Source organism: Heliangelus exortis, chromosome 8 (assembly GCF_036169615.1).
Source record: "Heliangelus exortis chromosome 8, bHelExo1.hap1, whole genome shotgun sequence".
In the NCBI taxonomy this organism is placed as follows: Eukaryota; Metazoa; Chordata; class Aves; order Apodiformes; family Trochilidae; genus Heliangelus; species Heliangelus exortis.
This window is the reverse complement of record NC_092429.1, coordinates 24,060,155-24,080,975: the sequence shown is the minus strand read 5'-3', so window position 1 is coordinate 24,080,975 and position 20,821 is coordinate 24,060,155. Positions and strand designations below refer to the sequence as shown.

Sequence of the window (20,821 nt, the reverse complement as noted above, 5' to 3'; positions counted from 1 at the left end):
AACACTGACCCTCAGATGTGAGGAATTACAAACCTCATTGTACAAGACCACTGAGGCTTTTTAAAATTACACAGCACAGAAAATAAGGTTTCCTTAAAATTATTTTTTAACATCACTTTGAAAAGTACTCTTGGAGAGCCAGACTTCCAGATGTGGAACTTCCAACCACTTCTCCAGACTCTTCCATACTGAACTAAAGATCTATCTGTAGTCATGGATAGGAGTTAAAAATGCTCAACTAGAGCCAGAATGGAGCTTTCACAAACCAAAAGCTTCAGATTACACAGACAGCAAGAAAAGGATAAACCTCCAAGAAACTGAGCAAAAGCTAAAAGCAGCAGTCAAGAAACAGCCTTATAAAAGGTTGTTTTCCTTTCTTTTTTCCTCCCCTGACAACACACCCTTTTGTTTTATTTCAAGAAGCCATTCTCTCACATTATCAGTGGCTAACAGCGGAAAAAGGACAGGAAGCAAGATGACAGTGAAATCCCCTCTTGGGCAGTTCTGTAATTTAGACAAGTGAGAACCTGCTTTCTTCTACATCCACTATTTCCACATGGCAGGATGACTGGAAGGCTTAATCTGTAGATACAAGTCAAATTACTAGGGGTTTTTTTCCTTGACAGGGTTAAATTGTTGCCTTCTGACACAGATGGTGGGTAAATACAGACTCCTCTACCAAAGCAGAAACCTCATCCAAAGCAACTGCTTTCTTTGCCTTCTTCCAACCTCAAACTGGAAAATGAAGACTCCCACAGATCCCTGATACCTAATTAGTTATAAGGTGAAGGATTAATTTGATGGTCTGTAGTAACACCATAAAGAAAAGGATCATTTACTACTCACTGAATAAGCTTCTGGGGGGTGGAGGAAGAAAAACAACTCTGCTAGGTGACCCATGGAATAACACCTCCAAACAAGCTCTCCTTTTTACACCACAGGTGCTAAACAAGAGTGTTTGATGACAATTTCTTCTCTGGTTTAAGATACTTAGGACCTCAAACACTGTAGTTCACTTCTATGGCTGAGTTTGGAGTAACAGGCAACTACAGAGCAACCATTTGGTATCTTACCTCCAAAAGCATCCTCCCTTTTCCACCCTTTCTCCCCCCAAAAAAGAAAGAGAGGAAAAAAAAAAAAAAAAAAAAAGACAGACAAAAGAAGAATTTGTTTCTTCTCATTACTCCCTTGTTCCTCCTTCTGACAAAGACTTTAGCATAGCACCTTTTAAACTGTGTTTTGAAGGACATTAAAAAAAATCCTTCTCATTTTCTAGATAGCACTTGGCCTCCCACAGAATTATCTGCTTTTGCACAATGCCATTTTGCCTATTGATTCCATCCATTTGCACAGAACATGGATAAAACATTCAGCAGGACTCACCTGAAGTCAGTGCCTCCATCACAACATTCTCTTTCCTTCAAGATCCTACTCGAGCAATACTCAGCACAACAGATCAACAGAGTATTCCAAAATATAGCACAGTTCTAAAACCAGATCTTTTTCCAAACATGTAAAAACAGAATACACAGTGGAGGCAACAGTATTTAAGACATCTTTCTCAATTGCCCTTTATTAAAAGCATCCCAGTACATCCCTGGTTACGCTTTAGAACTGAAGTGTTTTGTGTTTTTTCATAATGGTCCAGTGTGCCTTTGTATAAAAAAGAAATTTGCAGTGGTACTAAAACACTCTAAAATCTGGAATTCTTTTCTGTTGTAGTTCAGATCCAAGTAAACATCTTTATCTTTACATCTTTATTAGCCTTACTAACATTCTTCCCTCTGTCCCCTCTTCTCATGACAAGTATATATAGCAGTATATATTACCACCTAACATACCCAGCAGAATATCTCATAAGGAAAGTTATCTGTATATAGTCTAAAAATCCTGATTAGCAAACAATTTCAACAGCTTGTATGTATCTACAAGATAATCCACAAGGGCTGCCTAGATGTAGCTGTTGCTGAAACATTAATTTTTCCAAGAAATGACTACATCAGAACTGGACAGAGATGTCCTCGTCCATAGCTACCAATAGCAGCATATTATATATATATATATAATCTCAAAAGTTCTACATATTTTGTTGATTTCTGAGTTCCCCAGGTCTTGAATGGAGGCATTTACAGGGTGAATTGGTCTAGTCTTGAAACTACTAGAAACTATTTGTATACCTATTATTCTAATTAACCAATATTGCCTAAAATAATGCACGTGGCTTCATTAAATGTATTTTTTCTCTGATTAACTTCTATGAGAGGAGACTTCTCTTAGGAAAGAAACCTTAAAGCACAAATTGTCACACCTGGTAACTACGCTAGTCTTACAAATACCATGAAAAATACCAATAGTAGCATTTTTCCTTAAAACAGCAAGTAGAAGGAAAATTAAGGTTCTAGATTTGTTTAAGGGATCCTTCTAGAATACAATACTGTTATTCTTTTATGGCAAACAACAAGGTAAGTTTCTTGTAAATTTGATTCACCTTCTACTTGATATTGTAACCTCATGATTCTACCTGATACAGAAGTGCAAGCTTGAACAAGGTAACTGAACCTATCATTACAGTTGGGATTGCACATTTAACTGGGGAAATTTAGACAACAGTTCTTAATTGCTAACATATTAAACCCAGATGTTTCCATCTTGTTATTGGCCCATACTTCCACGAAGCTCCAGGTGCTGCAGTTTAATCACTGAAGTAATTGAAAGAGAAGATCGATGCAAAGACTGCGACAGCAGCTGCTATGACCACACCTAAAACAGCAAAGGAAAGGCACCCAGTGAGTGGCAGGGGCAACAGAGTCAACAGCAGCAAGGGTGTGGAGGGCAGGGTCAAGACAAATGACAAGCAGAAGAAGAAACAATCAGAGCCACCCCAAAACCAATCTACCACTGCTAAGGCCAAATCTAAAGCGAGGATGTTTGATAATCGATTATTAAAGCTCCAGACGACATTTCTGATCAGAGTACAGTCCTTCCAGAAACCTAATAGATTCCATACTTCTGTAATACCTTGGCCATGTCCTGGCCCATAAAATAGTGCACTGACTCTGCACTACTGCTTCATTCATAGAATCACAGAATCATAGAATTGGCTGGGTTGGAAGGGACCTCAGAGATCATCAAGTCCAATCCTTGATCCACTCCCGCTGCAGTTCCCAGCCCATGGCACCGAGTGCCACATCCAGGCTCTTTTTAAATATCTCCAGGGATGGAGAATCCACCACTTCCCTGAGCAGCCCATTCCAATGTCTGATCACCCTCTCAGTAAAGAGACACCCTCTCAGTAAAGACCTCCCCTGGCACAACTTGAGACCTCTTGTGCCCTCTTGTCTTGCTGAGAGTTGCCTGGGAAAAGAGACCAACCCCCCCCTGGCTCCAACCTCCTTTCAGGGAGTTGTAGAGAGTGATGAGGTCTCCTCTGAGCCTCCTCTTCTCCAGCCTGAACACCCCCAGCTCCCTCAGCCTCTCCTCATAGGACTTGTGCTGGAGTCCCTTCATCAGTCCAGTTGCCCTCCTTTGGACCTGCTCCAGGACCTCAATATCCTTCCTAAACTTAGGCGCCCAAATTCCAGGAATCTGGCCAGAAAAAATAAAAGCACTAAGCTTTAAGAAACAAAAGCCATTAGGAAGAAATTCTTTAGTGTGAGGGTGGTGAGACACTGGCACAGGTTGCCCAGTGAGGTTGTGGCTGCCTCCTCCCTGGAAGTGTTGAAGGCCAGGTTGGAGGGGCCTTGGAGCAACCTGGTGTAGTGGGAGGTGTCCCTTGCCCATGGAAAGAGGTTGAAATTAGATGACCTTTCAGGTTTTTTCTCTTCTGAATGGCATTACATCTACTCTGTCAGTCTCTGTGTAGCACAACAGTCATTTTCCTATTGATTAACATGCTTCCTCCTGATGCAGTTGAGAAGATGACACACAAAAAACCAAAACACTTGACTGATGATTCAAGGGAAAGCATTTCTATATCCAAAGCAAACACATATTTACTGATACTACTCCTTAATCTTTAAGTTACCATGTTCTACTTCTAAGAATTAATAGAAATCTTCAAGAATTAACAGAAATCAAAAGTTAGTTTTGTTAACTCAAGTGTAACTGTATTTTTACATGAAGACAGCCAAAGCTCACTGCAAAGAGAACTGTACCAAGTGCAGAAAGACAGATGACAGGCTGGATGAATGAGTATCATGAAGAAGTTTTAGTTGAAAGACAAGCTCTGTGGCTGGGTGTTTCCTGACTTACTGAGGCTGCCAATTAGCACCCAAGCCCTTATGTATTTGTCAGCTTCAGAAGATTCAGTGAGTCACTGCCCAATTTGTGGATGCCAGCTTGTCAAAGCCATTCAACTAGTACAGAATTCTAGAAGTGGTAACTCTTCAAAAAATCAGAAATAAAGCTACACGAGCCTTTTGTATTGGCTTGTAGGCTGAAAGAATGCAAACACTGGTTTTGTTCCAGCTGCAGGCTGTGATTCTTTCTTCCCCAGAAACATTTTGCACCTACAACACTGAAATGGGGACTTGTTTTAGAAAAGCTATTGTATTAAATTAGCAGCACAAATTAAGATTTTTTTAATTAATTTAATGAGTTTATTTATAATGCTGTGGAAGCTAACAGGACTGAAAGAGCCCATCATTTCTGGATTGCCAGAGCAAAATCAGGGAAGTAAACATACCCATATTTTGTTGAAGTTTCATCAACAATGTTGCTTTTGTCAACTTTTTCTCTTGTGCCTCATCCATGTTGTCAGTAACTGGAGAAATGTCAACTGCATGGAAATCAAGTGAAGAAGTAAATATCAGGTGAAAAACTGGCAGTTGTGTTTTACAGTTGAATTAACACAAAAGGCCAAGAACTTCATATCAACTTTATAAAGTACATTTTTAAAGTAGGAAAAACCAGTTAATTGCTGTAGAAATGGCCCAGTAGCAAGAGCGGAGTACAAACCTATTCTGTATGGCTGGAGTTAAAAAAAAAAAATTAAAAAAAAAATAGAAAGAGCAAAAATAAATACAATTGGGAAGAAGTTCCTCCTTTGAAAGTCATTTTCCACACCCTGCTTCGAGAGGAACCTTTCTAACAGCTTGTACATGCCCTGGAGACAATGTGGAGGGAAACACCAAAATGAGCTATTAACCACCTCCCAGGATCAAAGTTTTCCCTTCAAAGCCATTTCTGCAGAGTTCAGGCTACAGGCAAACCCACTGCCACTACAAAAGTGAACAGAGCATCATTTCCATACCCAGCAGCTATAAATGCTTTTCTTTCAAAGCACAGAAATTCCTTTGAAGACCTCTTAAAAAGACACCTTCAGAGCAGAAATAGAGGACACACACATTCCCCTCTGGAATAATTACTAAATCCTTAGACTGCTCAGCCAGGAAGTGACAGAGCTGATGGGATTCAAACCCATATATAACTATTTCCTTTCCAAAGATCTCCCTCACCACATGGCTATATCCAGCTTGTAAGAGAGGGGGAGGAAAGAAAGGAGATTAATCTTGAGCCCTCTGGCTGAACTTGTTCATTTGTTCCTCACAGAGCAAGTATGCTTTGGACTGTGCTGCTAAGTGATAAAGCTGCTTGATGGTGGAGAGCCAAATTTGCATTCCTGATCCCTGGATAGTTTGCTAAGGCATCCCTTGTCAAAAGTTCCTGACTATGATTCAGTAGCTGCTATTGCAGGTATCTTCTGGATAAGTAAGCATTAAGAGAAAGTGTTTGTGCTACTGCAGTGAGTTCTAGATACCTTCAGAAAGAACAGAATCTGTGTGATAAGGAAAAGACAGATTGTTTGTATTCATTAAATGAGCAAGAAAAGCTCACAGCGAGACCAGAAACCAAGTTCTAGCAGCCCACAGAACACTGATCTAAATAAAACAGATACCCCATTTCCAGTGCAGGGCTGTCAATCACCTATAAATTACAAATGATACAGGGTATGAGTCCTAGGAAAAGGATTTTCATGGAAAAGTACTTTCTCTATCATACCATTAGCTATGGAGGAAACATCTAATCCAGGTGTGTGATCAGCAAGGTTGTTCCTGCCATGAGTCATGGGCATGATTGCCTCCAAAATCTTCTGAAGTCAAACTTACACAAGATCTGTTGTTAGGCTAAACCATTCAAACCAGGTATTTATGACCTATCTTTAGCCATTTTTACCCCTGAGCCCACTGACTTTGCATAGGATGTGCTACAGCAGAGCAATTAATAATTGTCTGATATGAATCTTAATAGGTCAGCAAGTCATACAGATACACACACACGCAACATTAAATATAAACATTGCTTTGAGATCTGTCTCCAAGCTGCACAGATATGCAAAACAAAAATAAAGACACAACACTTCAATGCCAGGGGTGCTTTTTTGAAGGGAAATCATCGCATCTCTACAGCCCACAATGAGGCCACAGTTTCAACACACCCTCAGTTGCCCAAGATATCAGCAAAAATCTTAAACTAGAATAAATAAACGACTAATTGTTGCAAGATGGCTTTGTAACTAAGTACCTTAACTAGCGCAATATGAGCACTATGTTCTCTCTAAACTACTTAAGAGTTTTCAATTCCCTAAAATAACGTATCACTTTTTCAGAAGCTGACCCCATTTCTCAGGTCACCTTTGAAGTCCAGATCCAGCATGTTTCTTTCATGTGCTTTAGTTCTGATGAGCAAGTAGGAGAGCTTGTGCCCTCAAACTTTGTGTTTCCTTGCATCTTGCTAAGAACTGCTGCACTTTTCTGAAGGCAGTTTTTGAAGCCCACTTGCTCAGAAAAAACCAAAAAAATAGAAAAAAAAAACCCAGAAAAAAGAATAAAGAAAAAACAAGAAGAGAAAAGAAGAAAAAAGAAAGCAAAACCCTGGAGCTATTTAGTTACCAAAGGCATCAATGCCACTAAGTTATAGAGGCTTGCTTTTGAAGCAGCTGTGGTACAAAATCCACAAATAATTTCCAAACCCAGATGCTTTCTAGTACCAATTTTATGAATCTTTAATTCTTCAATTTGCTAACAAAGACAGGGAAGTGATTACCACTACAGAAGTCTTATTTCTGTTGATCCACTCAGGGTATTTAACAACCCCCCTCCTCTTGGCACCAAGGAGGAGCAGGGATTTAGTAAAGCCAATCATAAATACAGAGCTTTCAATTGCTTCTGTTAAAGCATTAAATACCTTGAAAGTACAGTGTTAGAGCTATTTATATCTTTCAATTATAAATAGGCCAGGTTTTACTTTCTATTTTCAATGTAACAATTTTAAACCATGACCCAGTAGTGACTTCACTGTAAAGCTGTACAAGAAATCCAGAGAAAAAAACTGTAGGAGCTGGCAGCAGAGGCTGAACTAAGTATGACTGCAAAACTGATTTTCTCAAAATACTTTTATTTCTTATGTTTTGACTAAAAGCTGCTTAAAAATACATCTTTTAGCTATACTGATTAGATCCTCCTCTTCTCCAGTCTTTATTTTAAGGAGCAATGAAAAAAGAAATCTCTGAAATGCTTGTGTTCTTGAATTTTAAACAATTCTTTTTATCAGCAAACTTTCCCCAGAACTTCCCTGTAGCAGCAGTTCCAGTTAATTCAAGGTTGCTGCCTAAGATCTCAGGAATTTTGATACAAACAGAAAAACTGATAATAGCATTTACTGTAAAATTATTTTCATACCATTACTGAATATTGACCATTATTAATAAAAATAATGCTAAGCTCTAAGAAAAAATAAATGCCACACAAGCTGGAATGATGTGTTGAAAAAGCCTTTTGACACATGAGAAACCTAAACCTCTCATTGTATCACAAGAACTTGTTTACAGTAATACTGACACACGTTGTACCAAAGTACCAATAAAAATCAAATTGCAAAGTTAATGCATTTTCTTACAAGACAGAACACTTTTCTTACACACTTGACAGCTTTAATATCTAAAATGGCCTTCCTGATGTTAATATAAGTGTATAAATAACTTCTGATTTTAATAAATCACAAGTTAATAATGCTGTGACAGTGATTCAGCCAGAACAGCATTGTGCCACTACCATTATTGCTATCACTGCTATTAACACAACTCATTCTCTGGACAATCTTTGTGGTGCTCACTGGGACAAGGCCAGACTCTCAGGTTTTTTTCTGAAACCTCTTTGTACGTTTTCCTGTCTCCTCTGCTACGCACGTGACAGAAAAACCCCACACATCTAAGTCTGAAACCAGCAAGCTCCAAGAACACACAAATTCATTTTTTGAGCTACCTGGACATCATTTTACACCTATGACTGGCACCAAATCAACTGGAGTAACAGCAATGCATCACAGGGATCTTTCTTCCTACCTGCAGACCACACATCCTTACATCAGCAATAGAGCTGAACTGAATCATCTCCCCACTCCCTCCCACACCTATCTACACTGCTACAACAATATTAATTTGCCTGCCTAAATTATACTAATTCCTTAAAGCTCAGTGATAGTTAACTTTATATTATCTTGTGTTATCTTGTAACACAGGAGAGATTTTTATTGGCTTTCCTGTTTTTCCTGAGGTTCCTGAGCTGTGTCTATCTTCTACATCTCCAGGTAATGAAACAGATTCACAGCTAACGTGTTTAATTAAAAGCCTGGGAAAAACTGATTAACTATGAATTTCTGCTTAGCTCTGAAATTAAGAAACTCAGAAACCCTCCCAAGTAAATAAGAAGGTCAAGTAGAGTATCAGCCATCACAGTTCACCCTACATAGCAAGCTTATTGCTACACTTCCCATTTTGTTGTCCCCAAGTACCAACATCAAAAAGTATGCACGGTTCTTGTCTGAGAATGTGTGCTTTTTTTTGTTTTTTAATTTAAATTAGAAAGCTGTAAACTGAAGCTTGTATTCATGTTGATGGAGGGAAAAAAGGGGAGAAAAGAGATCTCTTCCCTGAGTTCACAGGTCACACTATGAGATGAATTCCAATTGTAAGTTTAACTCCTACGTTGAAATTAAAGTCACATGGGAAAAAATCCACAAAACCCAGGAAACAATACAAGCCAGAACTACTAAAAAAAGTAACCAGAAAATAAAGCTTTAAAGGTTTTTCTTACAGTTTAGCTGCCTGTCTAGGATCACCCCTAATTCATGTGCCAACAATGTCTGCAAACCTTGTTTAATCATTACTTATCTGCTGCAGCTGAGGAGCTGCAACCATGGCTGCAGAAATAATGCAGTGAAAGAGCCAAATATTTGAGAGGAGAAAGAGAGGTCTGTAACAAGCTGAACACACAAACCACATGAAACTACCATTTTTCACAAATATAATTAAGCCATAATTACACTGACACAAACCCTGAGTGCTTGATATGGCATGAGCCAACTTCAGGTATATCCATATCTATCTAAAACTGGCTTATGCCATTAGTCAACATTTTTATAATCCATGATGCAGTCTCTCCTGGTTCTCAGAAACTCTGTTTACCTGTGCTGATTTCCTCTGCTATATGGATATCTTCAGCTTGCACAGACTGATCCAACATCTCAACAAAACGTTCCTGAATTTCTCCAGTGGCCTCATCACCAAATTTATAATCACTGAGCATCACACTGGATCCAGCAACAGGGACAAACAGTCTTTGAGGTAATACATGATATTCCTTCTCCAAATCTAAAAGAAAAGAGGGGAAAAACACCATTCAAATAAAAGCCTTGCCAGTTATGATAAGATTCCTCATTAATCTCTGACTATAAAGATAAAGCTACTGCAAAAGCACTGCTCAAGGTTTCCATCTAAAAATCCTGGTTTCAGGCATGGCTTGGTTTGTTGTTACAGCTGTTACAAGGCTACTATTATATTAATTTATGTTCTTACATTAGCCTCTCCAGAAATACTCGAGATACCTCCAAAACAGAGCCTAAAATGTTAAACAGACCTTTTTTTCATGTTTAGACTGACTAGCAAAAAGAACTCTGAGAAACACTATAGGTAAGAGAGTGCACCATATGATTTCAACACCACCAAGAACTGCAACAGGTTGGCTGCTTCAGGCCACTCGGAGACACAAAGTTCTGGTGCCACCTACTGAGAAAACTAAAAACTGCAACGCAACTGGAAACGTCTGGTGGGGTAAAGTCTGGGTAAAACTCAGCAAAAACCGCATTGCCTTAAAGCCAGTGGGAATCACGAACACAAATCCTTTTTCCTTACACAATCAACCTGTTTCAAAGGCTTTCCTTGATATAAAAGCTTCAAATTTATATTTAAATTAATAAGCAATATTTGTTTTCAAAACAAACAAACAAAAAACCCAACATAAGAAGATAACTTAATACTCCTGCACTGACTCAAAAACCCCTCAAGAATCACCCAGATCAGTCTCAGCATTTACCCCCTTAATTTTTAATACAATGATAGGAAGTTTTATTTTTGTTAGATCAATTTGCATTGTGATCTGGCAGCAACATAGTGTTCAATTCAAGCTAATGCAATCCAGCAATTATTCATGGTGCTGAAATATCTGATTCTTTAAAAGACAAAATATGTGTAACAGTATTGGAGGAAGTGAAATAAGCTAGGGGACAGAGACAACACAAATGATGTATTTGTATTGTCAGCTAAAAAGAAAAAAATCAGGATAATTCACATCATAATCACCCTACCCAATGTTTATTTAATTTAATGAAGATGAACTATTAACATCCAGAGCTCCTGTCCACTAGCATTTGTAACACAGGCCGTGGAAAGCCACATCCAGCTGGTTCTTTGAATAACATACAATGTTTTTTTAAAAAAATACAAATTTACAGCATCCAAGTTACAGTTAGAACTTCAGTTCCAACTTCAGTGACAGGAGTTTCAGCTACATCATTTTTTAAAACTTCAAAACTTGTGATCAGTGAGAGACAAGCTGCAATGGCAATTTATAGACACTGAACAGAAACTTGCTGTGAAAGCTGTGATGCCAGAGAACGTAACTGAACCTGACAACATTTCTCCAGATTTAAGAAAGGTCAAGGCTGTCAAACAGTAACTGTGGCACTTGCTTTTTGTTCTGCTCTAACCATACTCGAACTTCAGCAAACCAGCAGAATTCTCTACAACAAGCAAAATTCACCACAAATACAAGCTGCTGTTTTTTTAATCCCTACTTTTTTTGTGAGGTCCTTCATTTATAATCATATCTTCAAATAGTATTTCACAACGATCACTCAATGTGTTTATGATGTCTCTCTTCAATGCCTGCAAGAATAAAGTGAAAATAACAGTAATATTAAACCCATTTACGTAACAGCAAAAATATTAAAATCAAAAGAAAATAGCAAAAGAAAAATTAAAAGCTGAGGAAAATTTTAGTATCATTAGAATAAAAACCGACAACTTCCAGATATTAACATTAAAAACAAAAATAACCACATACCATTGACTCAAGAAGAGGGGAAAAAATAACCACTGAACAAATAAATCTGTACTTTGCTCCTACACATACAAAACTACAGTCTGTAGACTTTTCTGAATTTTGAGAAAATTCTTCATACCTCAATCACTTTGACAATTTGTGCCAATAAGCACCAGAGAACAGCCCTAGCAAGACTGTAGCTGCTAGCAGTGGAAAAGGAAATTAATCCACCACAGTTGCACAGACAGTTTCTAAAACGTTAAGGGGATGAAAATTTTCACACTTTAGACATGGTCATTTTGTCAGGGAAAAACCAGTATCACAAATTTAATGTATTTCTGAAAGATCTTTCTGATTAATTAACATTTTCAATACCTGAATAGCTTCTTTAACTTTAGGCTTGTTGTTATGGATGTAGGCTCTGCATTTCACAGCACCTTTGAGATTTATGGAACCACTGCAGACCTGGACTGTAGCTGTTGATCTATGGCTTGAACCCTGGGACTGAAAGATAAACAAGCTTCAGTTTTATCTTGTTACCAATGCACTAGCATACCTTAAGATGTTTACAAATAACATCTCTTTCCCCATAATTTATAACTCCAATTTTATTTTTTTTTTTTTTTTTAGTTAAGACCAAAAACCTCTCTCATTTTCCATTACAGAAAACACATTAACTTTTCCAGACATTCCATTTCCTGCAAGTATTTGTGTCTACAAGACTTTTAAAACTTTGCAGGCAAGTGGCTCATGGCTATTATTAGTATTGTAAACTAGAAACCTTTTTAAGATTGTTCTTTTTAAACAATTAAGTTTGTATGTTTACTATATAGCCACGATAACCTACAGTATCCTGAGAGTCATCCCCCATCTGTCAGTACTAAATTATAAATGTGGTCACATTTAGAATGTGTCAAACTGTTGCCTAGATATATCTGCCCTAATTACCTAAACAATCAGTGTGTTGTAGGAAGGGCTCTAAGACAACACCTGTAAGACAGGGCTACATAACTTCCACAGGAAGTACGTAAACTACTGCCAAAAAAAAAAAACCCAAGACCTTAGTTTCTCTGAGGCAATTAACCACTGGAACAATGGAACAACAAAAGCTCAGATACTCATCAACTCTTTAAAATGGCATTTTATAAATTTCCTAGAAGTTTTGCTGAGCATAACTTTAGAGAAACCAGGAACTACCTGAGGAAACAGGGTGGCCCATGCTGTGTGACAAGCCTACAAAACAATGCCCAGACACAATGGGACTTTAGGACCTGGACTGGGACAATTCAGTATTCAAGCCAGCAACACCTCAGGTAGAGAGGAAACTCCTGACACAAACCCAACACCTCCAGGTGATTCAGCTCCCAGGACCTGTCCCTCAGTCCATCATGAGTGACTGAGCTGCTGATGAAAGCATTCAGGTGAGTGTCCACAGCCTGCATGACAAGCCTGGAGAAAAGGAGGCTCTGAGGTGACCTTGGAGCAACTTTCCAGTACCTGAAGGGGGACTACAGGAAAGCTGGGGTAGGGCTCTTTACACAGGTGTGTAGTGAGAGGACAATGGGAAATGGCTGAAAAGTTGAAGAAGGGAGATTTAGGTTAGACATTAGGAAAAAATTCTTTCCTGTGGGGGTGGTGAGATGCTGGAACAGGTTGCCCAGGAAGTTGTGGCTGCCCCATCCCTGGAAGTGTTCAAGGCCAGGTTGGATGGGGCCTTGAGCAACCTGGTCTGGTGGGAGGTGTCCCTGCCCATGCTGGGGGTGGAACTGGATGATCTTTAAAGGTCCCTTCCAACCCAGCCATTCTATGACAAGGTGAAGCATGGGGTGACTGTGAGCTTCAGAACAACAAAGTCACCTTGAAACCAATGAACTACTTTGTGGGTTCATTTCAATAGCTGTTTTTTTACAATTTTTCTTGCAGCTGTACTGTGCAATTCTTAGACCATGCTGTTATCACAGCATGAAACTTCCCAAAGAAATCCAATGAACATGCCAATCCATCCAGTGCCACTGCCAGCATCCACGGGGGGAATGAAAAGGCTTAGACACAGTAAACTGTATTTCTAGACAATAATTCATAATACTCTTATTTTTTTATTCTATTTTATAAGAGAACAGAAAGATTACCCTTTACTAGCCACTCAGTACTTACCAGCTGTGTTAGAACTTTCACATCAGAGAACTGAGGGCTGGGTTGAGTATTTCCTCTTAACTTTTTCTGAGGTGGGGGGAAAAAAAAACAACTGTGTCACATAACAGGAAAAAAAAAACCCTCCCTGAATCAAAACTTCTCTATGATATAATGTGTGCCCTAATGCAAAAAAACCCAGCACATAGGAAATAGCCATGAAAATAGAATTACAAAACTCAAAGTAGAAATGAATGCATCAGGCAAAAAAAGTCTCTGATCTTTGTAAATATGTAGATCTTCAGAATGTCACCACCTACATTCACCTTAGTCATGCTCTCTAATGAGGAAGCAGCACATTTTTAGTCAGACTTCACACATAATTATTGTGACACAAGGAGTCCTGTGTATTAGCTACCTGAAAGAGGCCAATTAGATCAACAAATGTTGTACAGAAGACATCTCAGCCAACACTTCAGAACACTGTTGGAGTTTAGCTTTTGGGTGGTACTCACCTGCCCTTCCAGCAGCTCTGCATCATCACCCTTAACTTGTCCATTGATCAGAAAAACACCATCTTCTATTTGCTTTGACCATCGATTCAATCCGTTCTTTTAAAAAAGCAAAAGCACACACAAAAAAACTTGTTAAGAAAAAGGAAAGAGGTTTTCATTAATGGAGTTGGGCAGCATCACACTGAAAATTATGGAAATATGTGCTGTTAGCTCAGAGTTTTAAAGTCTCTGAAAAATCTGTCTATACATTTGCCAGAAGCTTAATCTTAAAACAAACATGTTCAGAATATATCCATTAAGAAATATGTATCACAAAATCTTTCAGTGCTATCTCAGGGACATGATTTTTGTATAGATGGATGCAGCCCACTGAAAGTCAGTTCATATTAAAAGTATCCCATACCCCCTGCTCTAACTGGATGTGACCCTTCATTAGGTAAAGCAGAAGATTCTTTAGTTGGAATAATCATGACAACTGCCAAATAATTTTGAGCAAAGGAAACTGCCAACACTAAGCACACCAGATGAAAAGCTATCTGCATTTTTTACACTACAAATGCTTCATAGTAACTCTTAATCAGATCTGAAAGAAGGCTAAGTACCAAATATTCTCTGCTGATAGTCCTATTCTTCTACTCCTCACATTAATTCTTTCTGTCTAATGTCATGTTCAAAAGAATAAATGCAGGGACCAACTAGACAACTGGTGGAGGCAGTTACCTTTGTGTTCTTCTCCAAGTCATGGTTGGGTGAAGTAGTAAGAAGTGGAATGTGAATGTTAACATTGACTGTGCAGTACAAAGTTGACCAGGAAGCAGACAGAGCACTCTGGTATTTCCAGTCTGCTGGTTTAGCTGAGCTCTGGGAGCAGCAATAAACAAAAAGCAGCTATACAAAACACTGTGTAACTCAGAGATATTTTTTTAAACATTATTTGCTCATGTGTGCAAAGCTGTATATGACACAAAGGATGATGAACTTACCTTTGGATCTTGTACATCATAGGTTCGGCAAACTACTCTTTGCTACTTAAAGAAAAAGATCAGGTGAAAGCAAAAAAAAACCAAACCCAAAACTAATAAGAACAATTTACAATTAACTTTGTCCTAAACTTTGTTGAACTTATTTCTCTGAGGAAAGTTCTCACCTTTCATTAGCATAAAAAAGTGGACAAACATTTGACTATAAGCTTCAACTCTCATAGCGATGCTGTCTCATCTCTCACAAATAGATGAAGATCAATAGGAACTGACAGGGAGAACCACCAATGCACCAATTTGCAATTTGTCCTCATTTCACTCACCTCACTATGGGAAAACCTTGCTTTGTCTCCTTGTATTATCCCATTATCAACAGCCCCAGCATTCCTCTGCATCACTAGTACTGATCCCACACATCCACTGCTCCCCCCTGGCCTGTCAGTAGCATCAGTAACAGCAGCCATACAGCATTCTGGGTGCTTTTGTCAATTTATGCAAATGAAAACTAACTGGGGAGGCAGAATTTGATGTCACCACACACAAACCTAACAGTAAGAAATGACAGAAATCCTGCAAGGATAAGAGGGTGAGTAGTCTTACCATGGCTAATCAGAAAACTCCATTATTTCAACTTGTGCCTCTCTGAACTCAAACAACTTTCCCTCCCCAATTTATTATTTAGTCAGGAATAACAACAGAAACAAAGCTGGGGGTAGCTGTCTCAGTCAATCAACCTAGCTCATAAAGGATACTTCTTTGTAGCAGAACAAATCTGAAGAGCTGCTCTGTCTGAGATCTCCTCCTCAGAAGGTTTCCAGAGCCGCCTTCTACTCAAGGACTTCTCCACTGAGAAGATCAGCTAAGGATGAAAAAGTGGTATGGATTTTTTATCAAAAATAAGGCATCATAATTTCTAAAAAATAGCACTTCACTACAGTTCTGAGTCAGAGTGATATCCTAATTAAGTATAAATATAAGGATATATATAAGGATATATAGCTTACATGTTACTGAAATGTAATGATAAAAGAACATTCACTTTGAAGTAGTTGCCTACAAATCTTCCAAGAAAGTTGTTTGTCAAATCTTAATTCAGTTTCTGTTTAAACTGAACCAAGCTACACATGTCCACATATTCAACCTGTATGCTTTCCTCTTTACCAAAATATTACAGTTCCATGTCTACCAGATGAGGATCAGAAGAGACAGCTGTGCAAAATAGCTACTTATTAAAAAAAAAACACACCAAATAGTGCCAAAACTGAACCTGGCACATTAGGCTTCAAAACCCTCTCATGTTTACATCACTTACTGTCCTGGTTTGGGCCAGGATAAAGGTGATTTTCTGTCTTGTACTTTTGCTTTTAGCTAAGTCTCTCGTAAGTAGTTGCACTTGCTGAAATTAACAGCAAGTTTCTCAGACAGTGTGTGTTTCTAGGACTGATAACACTTGATGTTTATAGTTACTGCTAGAGACTGGTGTGCAGAGCCAAGGACACTGCTCAGCTCTGAGGAAAACATAAAGAGGTCCCACCTGCAGCCCTCCTTTGGGGAGGAACAGACAAGATAGATGCCAGAATTGACCAAACAGAGTATTCCATCCCATATACGTCATCCTCAGTATAAATTTGAGGGATCACGAGGGCCAAGCCAGATTTCTTGCTTCCAGCTTCCGGCTGCCTGCCCTTCCTGCCTTTCCTGCTTCCCATTCCTTCACCCGGCATCCTGGAAGGATCCCGTCCGTTCGTCTGCCTGTGGTCCTGATCCGTGCCAGCCCATATCTGTGTGTTCCTGCCTCCAGTTCCCAACTGCTGCCGACTCCAGGAGTCCAGCCTGGACTTTCCCAGAGCTGCCCTGCAGCCTCGGTGGTGACGTGAGAGCTATTGGGGGGCAGGGGGGAGGAATGTGGTATCCATTTTCTTGTATATTTGTACATATTTATTAATTTTTCCTATTTATCATTACTGTTTCATTAAAGTTGTGTAGTTTAGTTTCCAACCCATAAGTCTCTCTCCCTTATTCTCTCTCCTTTCTTATCAGGGAGGAGAGAGAGATTAATAGAGAGCGTCTGTTACTCGGTTTAATTGCCGGGCCAGTGTTAAACCGTGACACTTACTACACTCACTTTATGAGCCTACACCTACAGAACAGAAACTAAATGTGCTACCAGATGCCCCAGTCCTGCAAGAAAAATGCATTTAAGTTTACTGTACATTAGCACAGTCTAGGGAGTTTTTAAACATTACCCCTATGTCAAAACCCACTGGTTCTATCCAAGATGTTACTCCTAAAACAATCAGAACTACAGATATTTCACTATCACAAACATCTTTAACATGAACTACTCTTTCAGACAATAAAAGCCAGCATGCTACCACTACTAACAATTGTGCCACAAGGATTTAGCTTAACAAAACCCCTGAAGATGTTTTCCTTAAGCCTGAATGTCCACTTCCAGCAATACAGTAAGATTTGCTGTTACAGTCAGAAACATCCCAAGAAGTGAGCAAGCACAAACTGTGGTACAGTCCCACCAGTGATTTCTGAGCTTTCACCCTCAAAACCATGCATCAAACCAGAACATTTGTGCTTTTAGAAATAAAGCAACAAAACAACCATGTGTACTCAAGGCCATGATTAAAAAGTTCCTCAGCTTTCCACATGAAGACATTCCCATCTTCCCACTTACCCTGCGCAAAGTGTTTTGGGTGTCCTTTGACAGTTCTGGGGTTGCAATAATAAATACTCCAAGGACAAGTATGCCTCCAGGGAGCATTCTAGAAACCTTAAAAAGAGAAATGACTGTGTATTAACAGGAATCGGAGATCTGGCAACTGTGTAATTTGACATATCAAAAATTTCTAGTGAGATAAGTGTGCACAAAGAGCAGAAATTAAGTAAGCAAGATTGTCACTTTTTGGTTACTCTGAAATGTAGGAATGCAGCAACTGGCAAATCTTGCTTCAGTTCTATGAAGTCTCTGTTTTGTCACAAACTTTGAAAACAATACAGGTGTTTTGGTCTCACCTAACTTGGTTAGGAAGGTTCTTTTACTTAGAGAAAAAGGCTAAAAAAAAAAAGTTTGAGATTACAAAAGCATTATGACAGTTTTAAGGCATTTTTTCTTCTGTTCCTCCCACCCCCTTCACAGCCTCCTGCTGTGCTACCTGACTGGCGTGTGTTGTTATCCACTCCTCATCAACAGATGCCAGTCTTGGAGAACTGATGCTGTCTTCCTTCTGCTCTTCCTTGGGAGGTGTTCTGACAGCCCGAATGACATAGTCTCTTTGTGGGGAGCACTTTCAAAAACATCAGTGTAAAAAAACACAGCATGAGGCTGACATCAAGTATGAGGATGCCCTATGTATGTAATACAATAACTGCAAGGTCTGCTTTACAGGAGGTGTTCATAGAATCACTGAATTGGCTGGGTTGGAAGGGACCTCAGAGATCATCAAGTCCAACCCTTGATCCACTCCCGCTGCAGTTCCCAGCCCATGGCACTGAGTGCCACATCCAGGCTCTTTTTAAATATCTCCAGGGATGGAGAATCCACCACTTCCCTGGGCAGCCCATTCCAATGTCTGATCACCCTCTCAGTAAAGAAATTCTTTCTAATGTCCAACCTAAACCTCCCCCGGCACAACTTGAGACCTCTTGTGCCCTCTTGTCTTGCTGAGAGTTGCCTGGGAAAAGAGACCAACCCCCCCTGGCTCCAACCTCCTTTCAGGGAGTTGTAGAGAGTGATGAGGTCTCCCCTGAGCCTCCTCTTCTCCAGCCTGAACACCCCCAGCTCCCTCAGCCTCTCCTCACAGGACTTGTGCTGGAGTCCCTTCACCAGCCCAGTTGCCTCCTTTGGACCTGCTCCAGCACCTCAATCTCCTTCCTGAACTGAGGGGCCCAGAACTGGACACAGGACTCGAGGTGTGGCCTCACCAGGGCTGAGCACAGGGGCAGAATCCCTTCCCTGGACCTGCTGGCCACGCTGTTCCTGATACAGGCCAGGATGCCATTGGCCTTCTTGGCCACCTGGGCACACTGCTGGCTCATGTTCAGCTTCCTGTTGATAAACTCTACAGCAATCTGTCACAAGAATAACTCCACCATGATTTTGCCTTTGCTTTCCTTAAAGCCTTGTTTAGGGGTAAGTTTTACCTTTATGGTTTTAACTGCTGTGCTGTATCTTTCACAAACCAATTCAGTAGTTGGCTGACACCACAAACCCTTTCCAAAAATCCCCTCTGGTCATATCACCACCCTCCTGCACTGTACAAAACCATTATAACGTTAATGGACCTATCTGATGTGATTAATGGGCTTTCTCCTGTTAACATGACTGAACAGAACAGACATCAAACATTTCACACTCACCTGCCCTATTAGCAAGCCAGTGACATAAGGCTTTGGTTGTGTGCTCAGGTCTGAAAGATACTGCCCAATGCTTTCCTCAACAAAGTATGTTCTGCCCATTGCTGCAGGTCTAATATGAAGCACTGTTCTTTCAACCTATGAAACAAATAATTTATAAAGTCAAAGAAAGCATAGGCACTACACCAGTTACATGAAAATACGATCTCACACAAAAACCTTGAATAGGTTAACACTTTATTAGTCAGCAAAGGTTAGTTAAGCAGTCTTACAATCTGCAAGTTTGGTTTTTTTAAAATGAAACACATAGCTCCTTTTACTAGAGGAAGACGTATGTGACACTAATTCTAAAAAAAAAAAAAAAAAAAAAAAAACTACAATATTTTAAACACCTGCCACTGAAATCACATTTGCAAGTCACGCAGGCAAACGCTAAGGAAAAACACATCAATCTCCAAGCAACAACTCCTTGCTGCACCGCGTTTCGGCAGAGGCCAGAATGCAAAGTGCACATTTTTGCACTCGCACTTCTTCTCCAGGGACTCCCCAAACTCTGCCTGTGCACACGAACACGCTGTGCGCGGTTTCCATCGCCATCCCTAAGGCATTCAGAGCACGGCATCTGCGGGAAAGGCCCCCACGGCTCCCATCGGCAGCCGCACGCAGCCACTGTCACTGCCACCGCCTCTGTCACTGCCACCGCCACCCCTCTTCCCTGCAGCCCTGCCCGCAAGCAGCTCCAGGGGCCGAGGACCCGCACCAGGATTGACCCTGAAGGCGCTGACGCGACGGAGCTCACGGGGGGGGGAGGGAAGGGCAGCGCATCCCGAGTCCCCGCACAGGGACTCGGCTTTGGCCCGGGGTGAAGCGGGAAGCAGCCACGCACCGCGCCTCAGCCCACCCGCCAGGGACAAAGTCACCTCAGCACCCGCCGGGCCCTGCGCTGCCGCTGCCGCTACCGGTGCCGGTGCCGGTCCCACGGGCGGGTCCCCGGGTTCGGCCGCCGGACCTTGACCCGCTCGCTGAGGTGGCCCGCGCGACGTCAGCGGCAGGCGCCATGCGCGCGGCGGCGCGGGAGGATGACGCGCGCAGCTCAGCCCCGAGCGCGGGAAAACGGCGCGCAGAGAGAGAGAGGCTCAGCGCCGCCATGATGGAAGTGGCGGAAAGAGGTAGAGAGCCTCCTCCGGCATCTCCCCTGTCGTACACGCGGAGCCTCAGCAGGGCCAACGGGTCGCGACGAGCTCGGAGCCGAAACCTTCCCGGCTCCACCCTGTTTCAGCGGCGTTCGCACGCCAGCCGCTGGCTACCGCCTCACTCAACATGGCGAAAGAGCTGGACCTACCGGAGGCGGAAGTGGCGGCGGGCTCGTCCTTTCCTTCCCATAGAACTACATTTCCCATGGTGCCGCGGGGCCCGGCACGCCCCCCCTCTGCCCTCCCGCGCCTGCGCA

General features: G+C 40.9%; 1 protein-coding gene across 3 annotated transcripts; it reads right to left on the bottom strand.

Annotated features, from left to right (window-relative positions):
* Positions 1-1,546: 1,546 nt before the first annotated feature.
* On the bottom strand, positions 1,547-20,443 carry ODR4 (odr-4 GPCR localization factor homolog). 3 transcript variants are annotated; one of them, XM_071751091.1, is made up of 14 exons: positions 20,258-20,441; positions 19,375-19,509; positions 18,171-18,302; positions 17,693-17,788; positions 15,756-15,862; positions 15,007-15,043; positions 14,744-14,884; positions 14,024-14,119; positions 13,533-13,598; positions 11,754-11,882; positions 11,131-11,221; positions 9,464-9,649; positions 4,685-4,777; positions 1,547-2,760 (listed from the first exon to the last, which is right to left on the bottom strand). In XM_071751091.1, exons 2-14 carry the CDS (start codon positions 19,471-19,473, stop codon positions 2,693-2,695), a joined length of 1,341 nt encoding a protein of 446 aa, XP_071607192.1. In that variant the 5' UTR covers positions 19,474-19,509; positions 20,258-20,441; the 3' UTR covers positions 1,547-2,692. The 3 variants fall into 3 exon arrangements, with proteins under 3 accessions (XP_071607192.1, XP_071607194.1, XP_071607195.1); XM_071751093.1 differs by lacking the exon at positions 4,685-4,777 and having other exon boundaries at positions 20,258-20,443; XM_071751094.1 differs by lacking the exons at positions 15,007-15,043; positions 15,756-15,862 and having other exon boundaries at positions 20,258-20,442.
* Positions 20,444-20,821: the final 378 nt, after the last annotated feature.